The following is a 13,428-nucleotide window of genomic DNA, read 5'->3' as shown; positions in this document are numbered from 1 at the left end:
AGAGGACATTATACTTTTTGGGTTATAAAATCGTTGCATTTTAAAAAGCCACAAACGACCCAGTAAAGGTATAAAAAATAATCAAGTAAAATCAATGGAAATAAATAAAGCATTATTAGAAATATTTCTCTGTGACAATGCAAAATCAATTTTCATACGTTATAGAAAACATACAACTCTTTTGGAGTTCGATTCTGTAACACACAATTCCTGCTCATTTTCCAGTATCTTCTAAGTACAAAAGGGTCAAGGTAATGAGAGGTCATGACCTCATTTCTATAAGAACAAGGAGTGAATGCCGCACGCATGTTATTAAATCCCTTAATTGACACTGGCCTGACCCCGAGACTCTTGGCGGCCATTCCCACAAACACATCCTCCAGGTGGAAGAAAGGTAAATTCTGACTGACGGCCACCAGTCCTTGCAGGAAACTGAAACTGATGACGTAAGCGGTCCCGGAACAAATTGGCGGGAAGTTTTTGTGAGGGTAATTTTGGAAGGAAACGTACCATTTCGAGGATTTGGAGCGATGAGGACTTTGTTCCCCCCAGCAGTTTCCCCCAATGAACACTCCCCGGGGTACAGCTGACAATAGAGTAGGTAGCAGCTCCAAGTTAATGTACATGTCACCGTCCGCCTTCATCACGAACCTCGCTTTGGAACAGAAGTCACGTGACCACCGAAAACCAGACATCGTTTTATAGGTCAAATTTCCGTAGCTTTCTTTGAAATCTAACTGGACTATATCGGAATGTTTGGAGCTTTCAGACTTGATTTTCTCATTTAGTTGTACATCGCTCGTGAGACCCAAGATGAAGACACAAGCAATATGGCGGTCCTTGGTACACAGAGACCCCCAGGTGTCACGGATGGTGCCCCGAACCACCGTCTCCTTAGGGGCTGTCATGATCAGGACCAGTAGGTCAACCTCGTCATAACTTCCGCACACGTCACGATTGATGACGTAATTAAAGTTATTTTTGAAGCAGGCGTCGCAGGTATCCGCTCTGACGTCATTTCCAAAGTTAGACAACCCGTGTAAGAATCTCCTGAAGAACTGAGTCGGGGCCGTGTTTTTAGTGTCGATGTTTGTGATCGGTAGGACATCATCACTGGGTAGACTAGATCGCACAGGGCTGTGATTTAGGTACACCCTGTACCCCGTTAAACTGAAGCCGAACAGACACAGCGCGCTCAAAACGAGAATCCAGAAGAAGGCTCTCTTTTTGGATGACATCACTCAAGGCGAATTCACTTATCGATTATTATTTTCACATTTTGTTCAATATGAATAAAGTTTGTGGCTCACATATCATTCAAATTAAGTCATGTTAAAGTTGGTCTTGAACTGTAAACGAAAGCAACGATATGATCCCGATACTTTTATTTGGAGTCGTTACGCCATTAACAGTTTTCAGAACATATAGAGGATGTAGAGACGGAGGGTGGAGGGCGAGACTTTTCCTTTCACCATATTCTGTGATTTGTTTCTTTTTGAATATTCAGTTTCTTCTGAAATAGAAATTAGTATCAAGCTAAGGTATTTAATGTACAATGAAGAGATATTGAACAATTTTGAAACATTTTAAACTGGTTAAATATTTATAGTTGAACCAAAATAAACAAAATTCACATAACTGACAACATATAAGAAGCCGGCCATTTTGCACCTTAAATGTTTTTAATGTAAAAAATAAAATTTTAATTAAGTCGAAATATCTCCGGTAAATTATTCATTTTATTTCATATTTTGATAAAGAGAAAGTTTATGCATGTATTAACCAAGGGAGTTTTACGAATTTTAAGTTACTTTTTACAATATCTTAATAAAACATACGTTGTCCATAGACTACAATGCAAAAATGTAAACAATTGGACCATAATCAAAAATTTGAAAATTCCTTTGGTGGAGTATGTTTATTTGATTACACCATCAAAATGTTATAATGATTAAGAATATCGGAATATTTATTAATTGGGTACAAAATGTGGTCGTTATACATTGAATATCTTAATCTGTGATTCCGCGCGATAAAACTCTTACGTGTGTATCTTCTCATGCAAATATTTCGCCCTTGCTACCCAAAGGTTGTGCCACAGATTTACAATATTATCTCTGCAACTAAATAGCAAAATGGTTGTCATTAGAATTGTTTTGAAGAGTGTCCACCTCGTAAAGTGAAAAATGAAATACAATACGACATGAGTTACATTCATTGTGAGAACTTGTGATAAACACTCGAATCTTTTACGGCAGAGCTCGGAAAAAAACACGTTAATTTTCCGAGCTCTACCTAAAAGGTTTTGAATGTTGCGATTAAATGATAAGACTAATATACTTGTATTAGGCCATTTTTTAAATTGTTTTTCAAGACCCAACAACCCAAAGTTCAAAAATTGGAAAAATAGCAGCATTTTGTTTGTGGTGTTCGATGAATGAAGTGATCAAAACCATTATTTATATATGTACATCTAATGAAGTTATCAAAACCATTATATACATGTATATGTCATGAAGTTATCGAAACCATTATATACATGTATATGTCATGAAGTTATCAAAACCATTATATACATGTATATGTCATGAAGTTATCAAAACCATTATATACATGTACATGTATGCATTAGAATATCAGCATATATTATATACCTATTTACTGGTTATGTGGACGACAACAAGTTAATCGTCCCCCACGATAGCACCTCTTTCATGAGGCGAAGCCGAGGAAAATAGTTGCTGTGGAGGGGGGGGGGGGGGAGAATAAACTTGCTATCATCCGAATAGTCAGTAAATAGGTATTTTATTATACCTAAGAAAACGTTGTTTTTTTTGGCTGCAATGCAGAATTTCTTGATTATAAACAAATTAGAGTTTTCACAGTTTGAATTTAACGCAGCGATCGGATTATGTCAGAGGTGTTCCGCATTTTAAAAGATATTTTATTTTTATTTATTTTTTTTATTTCGACCTACTGACCCACTTTTAATTGGAAAAAAATCTTGAAAAACAACTTATAAAAAATATGGCTTGAGAACTTTTTTTATCTATAGGATTGAGGCAAATTAAATATTGATTGTTAAGAACAATAGCTATAAAAACTTCTCACCCTGCCATGCTATTTGAAGAACGTATACTTAGTTGAATAGCCTTTTCAGGAAGCAATTTTGCTCTATTTCTGTGAAATTCATTCGTTAGTCATAAATAAACACAGAGTAGTTTACTTACATGTGTCATGAAGTTATGAATCTGCCATACAGAACGTCCCGTATTTCTTAAATGGATATATAATATCCCAGTAGACCCGTTAAAACAGTTATGTCATGCTTATCGTTTCAATGTTTACTTAGAATATCAGCATATTCAGTAATACAACCCTTCTCTGTCTATCACACACCGGTTATGTAATCCCTGCAGATTGTGTGCGCCTTAAAAATATATAGAAAACCAATGGAGCCCAACGGGAAAATGTCGACTTTTGAGGCCCGGCCGAGTTGTGTGCCCAGAAACCAGCTGTTGTATTTAGATATCATATACAGAGATGTCATATACAGATAGCAGGAAGTGATCGCACTACACGCATTGTTCATTTTTTATCGGTATTTTTTTTTTTACCTTGAACACTGATGCAGACGCTATTGGCAAGGTTATCCTTTATAGTGAAAATCATTCCGTAAGCGGATATAACATTTTTTCCAAATGGGAAAGGGGTGGTCTGAGGCCTTTTTTGGGGGGGGGGTAATTTTACTATGTGAATATTAGACCCGTTCCCTCACTTCCCCGAGCCTCCCCCCACCACACACACACACTCTAGATCCGCGCACGCCGCAGGCATTGTCACATTGCACTTTCCTCCTCCATTGGTTGATATTTTTTTAATTCTCTCTCTCTCTCCTCTCTCTCTCTCTCTCCTGTCTCTCTCTCCTCTCTCATTCTCTCTCTCTCTCTCTCCTCTCTCATTCTCTCATATCTCTCTCTCTCTCTCTCTCTCTCTCTCTCTCTCTCTCTCTCTCTCTCTCTCTCTCTCTCTCTCTCTCTCTCTCTCTCTCTCTCGTTTTCAGTGTGTAAAAAGGGAGGTATAGTTAAACACCCATATATGCGCAGATCCAATGAATGAAAAGGTCTGAAATCCCCACCGCTCCAACATTCCCCAAAAAATTATAATTTATTAAAATGACAAAGTAAAGTTATACCCGTGACAAACAATTTCGCATATGTATTTTGTGTGTATGCAGATATATGCTGAAAAGTATCTAAACATGCATATATTTATGTTTGTCAGCCCATTATAAGTTATAAACGTGTAAACCCAACTTTTTTTGAGAACATACGATGGGATTCATTCGGGCTATGAAGGTAGCGACATTGCAGAAAATATACATTACCCGCGTTAGCGCATTATGTTATTTTTTTCTGCAATGATCGCAGTTATTTCTGCAAAGATCGCTATCTTCATAACCCGCATGAATCATCAAAGAAAGCATTTTAATGTTTATATTACTATCTTTCTTTTAGATAATTAATAAATTGATTTTGAAAAGTAAGTAAAAATTAACTAAATTACTGTTAATTACGTAAGGTAAGTACGTTAGCTAAAAGAAACAGCCAAATCAGTTCCCGTGAGACCTTGATCTGACATCATCATAATTATTTCGTGCAGGCCCCGATTTTTCTTACGTCGCTGCAGATATCGACCAATCGATAAACAGGGCGTGTAAATTTTAGCATGGCTGTTTCTATAGAGCTATGAATTAACTATAAGTATAGCCCCCCCCCCCCCCCCCCCCCGTAGGAAAGGTATTTTTTTTTTCTAAATTTACCTTGAAAAGATGGGAATATTGAGAAGTTGGAGTTATATGTATAGTTGCGCCCCCCCCCCCCCCCCGGATTAGGAATTTCACAATATGGGGGGGAAAAAAATTGTAGGTATGAAAATTTTATTTGGAACTATAGGTTTAAACCCCTCCCCCCCCCCCCACGGGATTAAGATTTTCATGATTTTTTTTTTTTTTTGGTCAAGATTTCTGAGGTTTGTCTAGCCCCCCCCCCCCCCACTTTCAATTTGCTTCCGACACCACTGGTAATTAACAGTGAACTTGAAGTTTAAGGGGTACTACGTTAGCCCCCCCCCCCCCCACCCCCGGGTTAAGATCAAGATTGTTTAAAGTTGTCTTTTTTTTTAACATTCTGCACATACTTTCAACAAGAGGCACATGGGGCCACATCGCTCACCTGAGCAACAATAGCCTTAACTTAAATTAAATCAATTAGATCAAATTAGCATTACAGAATCAAAATCAAAATATCTTGACAACTAAGTACAGTAGATTTTGCTAAAAGAAATTTTAGAATCTGCCAATTTTTATCTACATATGTTTTAGTTGCAGGTCTGTAGCTCCCGGTCTGAAAAAAAAACTCGGATGGACGACCTGGGAGCGAAAGTGCCTTCCACAGTTAAACAAGAGGCCCATGGGCCACATCGCTCACCTTAGGAACAATGGGTATGATAAAATCAGCTTAATGAAGTCATAATACAAACAATCTGGACAATGTACAATAATACATGTAGATCCTGCAAAAATAAAATCCATTTTCCCCCCTGGATATTCTTATGTTTATAATCATTAGTCCCTTTTCTAACAGGATGATTTTATAGTCATATCACATGTTGAGTATTGAAGTCCTCAAAAAGATCCTTTACAATTGTTTATATATGGGATATTAAGCTACATCAAACTCTGAACCTTCTTGTGAGGCCGAAGAATTGTCCTGGAGCCAAAGTCTTAACAATTATAAAGAATCATCTGGCTGATTAGTTTCTGAGAAGAAGATTTTAAAAGATTTACTCTATATATTCCTTTGTAAAACTTTAACACCCCCCCCCCCCCAATGTGGCCTCACCCTACCCCAAGGGATCATGTTTTCACAACTTTGAATCTACACTACCTGAGGATACTTCAACACAAGTTTCAGCTTTCCTGGCTGTTTAGTTTCTGAGAAGAAGATTTTTAAAGATTTACTCTATATATTCCTATGTAAAACTTTGACCCCCCATTGTGCCTCACCCTACCCCCAGGGATCATGAATTTCACAACTTTGAATCTACACTGCCTGAGGATGCTTCCACACGAGTTTCAGCTTTCCTGGCTGATTAGTTTCTGAGAAAAAGATTTTCAAAGATTTACTCTATATATTCCTATGTAAAACTTCGACCCCCCATTGTGGCCCCACCCTACACCTGGGGGTCATGATTTTCACAACTTTGAATCTACACTGCCTGAGGATGCTTCCACACAAGTTTCAGCTTTCCTGGCTGATTAGTTTCTGAGAAGAAGAATTTTAAAGATTTACTCTATATATTCCTATGTAAAACTTCGACCCTCCATTGTGCCCCACCCTACCCACAGGGATCATGATTTTCACAACTTTGAATCTGCACTACCTGAGGATACTTCCACATAAGTTTCAGCTTTCCTGGCTGATTAGTTTCTGAGAAGAAGATTTTCAAAGATTTACTCTATATATTCCTATGTAAAACTTAGTCCCCTCATTGTAGCCCCACCCTACCCCTGGGGGTCATGATTTTCACAACTTTGAATCTACACTACCTGAGGATGCTTCCACACAAGTTTCAGCTTTCCTGGCTGATTAGTTTCTGAGAAGAAGATTTTTAAAGATTTACTCTATATATTCCTATGTAAAACTTCGACCCCCCATTGTGGCCCCAACCTACATCCAGGGGCATGAATTTCACAACTTTGAATCTACACTACCTGAGGATGCTTCCACACAAGTTTCAGCTTTCCTGGCTGATTAGTTTCTGAGAAGAAGATTTTCAAAGATTTACTCTATATATTCCTATGTAAAACTTCGACCCCTCATTGTAGCCCCACCCTACCCCTGGGGGTCATGATTTTCACAACTTTGAATCTACACTACCTGAGGATGCTTCCACACAAGTTTAAGCTTTCTTGGCTGATTAGTTTCTGAGAAGAAGATTTTTAAAGATTTACTCTATATATTCCTATGTAAAACTTCGACCCCCATTGTGCCCCGCCCTACCCCTGGGGGTCATGAGTTTCACAACTTTGAATCTACACTACCTGAGGATGCTTCCACACGAGTTTCAGCTTTCCTGGCTGATTAGTTTCTGAGAAGAAGATTTTTTAAAGATATACTCTATATATTCCTATGTAAAACTTCGACCCCCCATTGTGGCCCCACCCTACCCCCGGGGGTCATGAATTTCACAACTTTGAATCTACACTACCTTAGGATGCTTCCACACAAGTTTCAGCTTTACTGGCTTTCTGGTTCTTGAGAAGAAGATTTTTGAAAATTTCTCGAAATTTTTCATTAATTTCTAATTATCTCCCCTTGAAAACGAGTGTGGCCCTTAATTTTCACAACTTTGAATCCCCTTTGCCTAAGGATGATTTGTGCCAAGTTTGGTTGAAATTGGCCCAGTAGTTCTTGAGAAGATGTTGAAAATGTGAAAAGTTTACGGACAGACAGACAGACGGACGGACAGACAGACGGACGACAGACAAAATGTGATCAGAATAGCTCACTTGAGCTTTCAGCTCAGGTGAGCTAAAAAACTGCATTTTACGGCGCACAAAAAATGCGCTAGATTTGGACTGATTAATTTCATTTCCCAACACATTTTGTACAAATATTTGATTCCAAAAAAAATCCTCGGACATTTTACTACAGATATCGTCACTTTACCTGCCTCTGATATTCTTTAAAACACCATCACCAGCCCTGTAAAGTGAAGTGGGGCAGTTTGTTTACCTGTAAAAATGGCGACTCTCGATCTCAACGTGAATTAATATGTATTTCATTTTTCGAGGTCGCTTAGCATGTTTAAGAGAAAGTCTGACGCAAGTAAAGTGATGATGTCAGAAGAAAATTGCCTGAAGATTTTAATGGTTTTAATTGTTTTCACAGAATTTATGTGAAAATAAGGTTAATCAGTCCAAAACTAGCGCATTCTCTGTGCAGATTTTTACTATGGGATGCACAGTAGCCCCATGTCGACTCGTCCATTCGAATTTTTTCAGACCACGGGCTACAGACCTTATTATGATAAATACCAAGCCCGTTTTTTTGTTGTAAAAATTTATCCCCCTTCCATTATGGCCTCACCCTACCCTCGGGGGACCATGATTTGAACAAATTTGATTCTAAATTGACCGAGGATGCTGCTTTCACACAAGTTTAAGCTTTTATGGCCATCTAATTTTTGAGAAAAAGATTTTTAAAGATTTGTAAAATTCCATTCCCCTATTGTGGCTCACTCTACATCGGGGGACAATGATTTGAACAAATTTGAATCTACACTACCTGAGGATGCTTCCATACAAGTTACAGCTTTTCTTGCCTAATAGTTTTTGAGAAGAACATTTTTGGAAAACGCCAACAAATATTCAATAATTCTAAATTATCTCCCCTTGAAAGAGGGCGTGGCCCTTCATTTGAACAAATTTGAATCCCCTTTACCCAGTGATGCTTTGTGCCAAGTTTGGTTGAAATCTGCCAGTGGTTCTAGAGAAGAAGACTAAAATGTGGAAAGTTAACAACAACGACAACGCCGCCAGGGACAAATTTTGATAAGGAAAGCACACTTGAGCTTTCGGTTCAGGTGAGCTAAAACTAAACTACGTGTCTGTATCAGAAAACATTTAAAAAGTAGTGTACAAATATTTTCTTTTTAAAGCAAAGCCCAAAAATTCACACTTTAAATAAAGTCTATATAGTTCAGACATTGTTAGCAGGTTTTCAAGGCCCAGGGCAATATTAATTGCGAAAACTTTATAAACAAACGATTTACCTGTTGATCAGAGTTAAAGAGAGAGAGAGAGAGAGAGAGAGAGAGAGAGAGAGAGAGAGAGAGAGAGAGAGAGAGAGAGGGGGGGCACGTTTCGCATCGTTCTTGAAAGTTGGGGCGCCAGCCTCGTCCAAAAACTCTTGATAAGCAAAGAAAAATTCTCAAAATCTTGAAAATCCTAATTCGTGGGAGGGGGCGTGTTAAACAGCTATTAAAGGCCCTTCAAAGAATTATTCAGAAGGAGGTTAAATAGATTTAAATACCATCTTACCTTGCTTCGTCAGAAACCCACGGACCGTTCTTGCTAGAAGTGAGAAGCGTGGGTTTCAGACGATGCATGCTTACCTGAAGAAGGTTCATTTACTTCGATGTCCTTGCACCCTGGAGTAGGACGCCCCTCAATACCTGAACAGATCGCAGTATTTAGTTCACCGTGGTTTTATTAATGGACCACGTAGTGCTCCGATCCACACAGCGCCCGTGTCTATTGATTATTGATTCTCTTTATACAGAGAGTTGCGAATACAAATAACCCGCCGACTCGATTGTATAGGTTTACACATTCAATATCGCTTTATATTTAAAACAATGGCGTCTGGGCTGCGGCTCCTGAGTTTTGAATAACGGAGGAAACCGATATGTACCTGAATGCAATGGACGACGGAATCTCCCGGATGTATTTTGTTTTCTGTTTGAATTTTTAGTTTCTGTTTCTCTTTATCTTTTCGGGGTTTTTTTTCATTTCTGTGTAATTGTGTTTTGTTTTGGTTGTTGTTTTTATTTCAATTCGTGGAAGACAATTACGATCATAAACAAAATATGTATATAGTATAGTAATATTCTTCTTCATTAAAGTAAATAAAAAATAAAAAATGCAGTTTTAATATTAGTGTTCAAGACAATGTATATAGATACCATACCTGATGATATAAGAATCAGATGAGATCAATATACATATATAGGCTACACAGGTATACATGTATATAAATATCACATATAATACCCGAGTTAAGTTTAAATAAGTTATATTTTTTATATTTTTAGCCATAAGTCAAGAAAAATTCCATATATACATGACTTTTGTATATTTTAGATTTCAAATCTTGGTGTTTGCTTTATCTATACAATTATAGCTCTTCATCTCAAGAAGATTAAAATAGCCTAAAACATGGCAACGGCCATCCAGTTCTTTTAATTTAAGCATGTTTATGATGTTCTGTCGTTTTCCTTGTAGTCTAAAAGTTTACCAGTGGTTTGTTCAGGCAAAAAACAGATCTAATTCTTATACACTCTTGAAACTGGCGCTCTAAGTTTGTCGACCGTTCAAGGAATCTCACCGGTGATTGTTTTCACGATATGACACAATTGTAGTGTATTGTATTGTTTATTATTATATAAATAGTGCCTGTTTGGGAGGGTAACAGTTGAAATTGACACCCCGAGAAAACCATTGTCAACCGACGCGAAGCGGAGGTTGACAATGGTTTTCGAGGGGTGTCAATTTCAACTGTTATCCTCCCAAACAGGCACTATTTATTTTGTTATACTGAATGTCTTTTTTAAAATTTTTAAGAAAATTTTACTGCTTTTATATAGGAATAACGTGAATTCTACAGCGAACCGTACGCGCATAATTTTCGCGCATGTAACATTTTTTAATGTTACCCGTTGCCAAGTGCGTTGCTAACGCTGAGGGTAATAGTAAATATTATTAACTGCGTCTTAACCAATCAGATTTCAGTATTTAACATGAAAGTATAACAATATTTATTACCAAGAACCATACGATTCATAGGTTTAACATATATGCATAAGTAAACACACATATGTAGACATTTATTTTTTTTTAAAACATCACAATCTTGGATTAGAATGCGTTTGCACATAGCAGTCAGCGAAATGTAAACAGGATAATAAAGAGTATATTCTCAAAATAAAAGCAATAATTATATTTTTATCGTAATTCTGAGCATTTATATAGGTATTAGCCCAAATTTCACAACTCTTTGATATTCTTTGTTGAGAGTAATTAAATAAGTTTAAAGATAAAGCGCTTAATATTTTTTTAAATTAAACTTTCTTATATCTATATAAAATGAACATATTAAAATAAAATGAAACTCATCTTCAATTATAGAGGAGGAGGAATCATTTTAAGAATTAGTTTGTACATGTATTTCTCTTGACAAAATGTTATTTGTTACCCATTCCATCAGTTAACACCATAAGAAGAACACATTATACAGCATTTTCTCAAAATATCTAGCTCCAAACAGGTATACCCTCAAAACCACGTATTTCCCGTTTGTATAAAATCAGTAAAAATTCACTATTTGGAGATGACAAATATAATTGAAGCAAAATTCAACCAGGTTGTGCTTTTTTTCAGGAAGTTATTAGAAAAAGCGGCCAAAGTGTGTGATAGCTGAAGCGATCTACGACGATCTCTGGGGTACAGGACCGCCATATTTATTATTACTTGTGTCTTCATAATAAAATAAATATCTTACAAATTATACCGTTAATCTGCTAAAAAAAATTAATGAATACATAAAAACATGTAAAAGGATTTGTCCAACACTTTTTTCTTCTTATATCTAACTATATAGAATAATTTTCTTAAGCGAACTGGCTTTAAAAGTTGTGTATTTTCTTTCAGGCAATGAAAAGATTGATAAAGTCAGTTTAAACATGTACCCCCCCCCCCCCCCCCCACACTTCTTATTTTAAATTTTGTTTTAACTATATCCACATATTATTCACACACGGTATTACAATCACATTGTAACAGATAAATTGGAATTGTTTAACATGCATGTTCTCTCTCTCTCTCTCTCTCTCTCTCTCTCTCTCTCTCTCTCTCTCTCTCTCTCTCTCTCTCTCTCTCATCAAATATTTCCCACCATTTTACGGGCATAATCTCTTACTTTCCACAATTCATGGATGTGAATTAAAGCGGGTTATGATTTTTTTCCTACATTGTCGCCACCTTAATAACCCGCGTGAATCACCAAAGAAAGCATTTTATTGTTTATATATATCTGGCAAGAAGGGCATGGTTAATTTTTCATAAATCATTATTATTAGAAAATTAAGATTATCAACCAAGTAAGTATGAACTTTTTTACAGAATATTTTCCCGGGCGAAAAATAAATAAACGATCCATGAGATATTTATCTTGTCTCATTTGTTAAGCTCTTTTATCAAACACTTCATTCAGTGATTGTAGAACAATGTATGGACTGTAAATAGGAGACAGCTTTACTGATTCAGACAACTAATCCACGACCAGGGCGGAAGGACTGGGGGTGATAGTCTGTCATCACGATTCTATGCGATATTTTCATTTAATTTGCTTTGAAATACCCCTTTTTGAGCAAATAATAGATAATTGAACTTTCAATATATAAACACAGCAATATAAACCTAAAACCATACAGGTGCTTAAGGACAGGACCCACACACAACCCTCCTTTTCTATACTTTAGGGTGGGGGGTGGGGGTGGTCCTCTCCTCAAGCACCTGTTTCTGAAACTTCTCTTTTTGACTTATTCATATGGAGTTTTAAAGACGCATTATGTGTACAGTAACAAACCTCATCACTGAACCATACATATACCACTTTACAGAAGCAATGATAGATTTAAACATTAAAGGATCAGAGAGGCCCTCAAATTTAAAATTTAATTTTAATTCACACAGTAAATATATGAAAAAGGCAGCGTATCCTCTTCCCTGGCAAAAGAAAACATCTCCTGGAAAATATAGAATGAAAGTACCGTAAAGCTCAAAACATTAATTCCGACATAGTCCAGTTTGTTTTTCAAACAAAGCTATTTACATTAACTTGGAGCTGCCCCCTTCTTTACTACAGCTGTACCCCGGGGAGTGTTCATTGGGGGAAACTGCTGGGGGGGGGGGGGGGGGGGGGACAGAGTCCTTATCGTTCCAAAATCCATGAAGTGGTATGTCTCCTTCCAAAGTTACCCTCACAAAAACTTCTCGCCAATTTGTTCCGGGACCGCTTACGTCATCAGTTCCAGTTTCCTGCAAGGACTGATGGCCGTCAGTCAGAATTTACCGTTCTTCCACCTGGAAGATGTCTTTGTACGAATGGCGGCCAGAAGTCTCGGGGTCAGGCCGGTGTCAATTAAGGGATTTAATGACATGCGTGCAGCATTCACTCCTGGTTTCTATAGAAATAAGGTCATGACCTCTCATTACCTTGACCCTTCAACATTGAGGAAATACTGGAATTTGAGCAAAGATTGTGCTTGACAATATAGAACGTTCAGAGATTTATATGTACCCCGGTATGTGCGAAATAGTGAACATGTACATTATTTCATGACATCATAAATATACATGGTACATTTTGCATTTTTATGCTAATGAAATAAATATCATTGGTTAATAATGATTGTAGATTAATATTACCTTGATCAAGACAACTTCAGTAAAACTATTTAATATCTTAAACCAAATTTGACTTTGAATTTTATGGTGCAAAATTTGCAGTTAGATGAATTTAACCTTACTGTGGGAGGGACAACTTTATAAGAGAATACCTTTTTTTAATAAAACACATACAC

The 13,428-nt window shown here is 37.0% G+C and overlaps 1 protein-coding gene across 3 annotated transcripts; it reads right to left on the bottom strand.

Annotated features, from left to right (window-relative positions):
• Positions 1-95: 95 nt before the first annotated feature.
• On the bottom strand, positions 96-9,512 carry LOC128172543 (beta-1,3-galactosyltransferase 5-like). Of its 3 annotated transcripts, XM_052838296.1 has the most exons (3): positions 9,181-9,512; positions 2,046-2,123; positions 96-1,513 (listed from the first exon to the last, which is right to left on the bottom strand). In XM_052838296.1, the coding sequence occupies exon 3, from the start codon at positions 1,236-1,238 to the stop codon at positions 153-155; it is 1,086 nt and encodes a 361-aa protein (XP_052694256.1). In that variant the 5' UTR covers positions 1,239-1,513; positions 2,046-2,123; positions 9,181-9,512; the 3' UTR covers positions 96-152. The 3 variants fall into 3 exon arrangements, with proteins under 3 accessions (XP_052694256.1, XP_052694255.1, XP_052694254.1); XM_052838295.1 differs by lacking the exon at positions 2,046-2,123 and having other exon boundaries at positions 9,107-9,512; XM_052838294.1 differs by lacking the exon at positions 2,046-2,123.
• Positions 9,513-13,428: the final 3,916 nt, after the last annotated feature.

The sequence above is a fragment of the Crassostrea angulata genome, chromosome 2 (genome assembly GCF_025612915.1).
Source record: "Crassostrea angulata isolate pt1a10 chromosome 2, ASM2561291v2, whole genome shotgun sequence".
NCBI lineage: Eukaryota > Metazoa > Mollusca > Bivalvia > Ostreida > Ostreidae > Magallana > Magallana angulata.
This window is presented reverse-complemented; position numbering and strand designations above follow the sequence as displayed.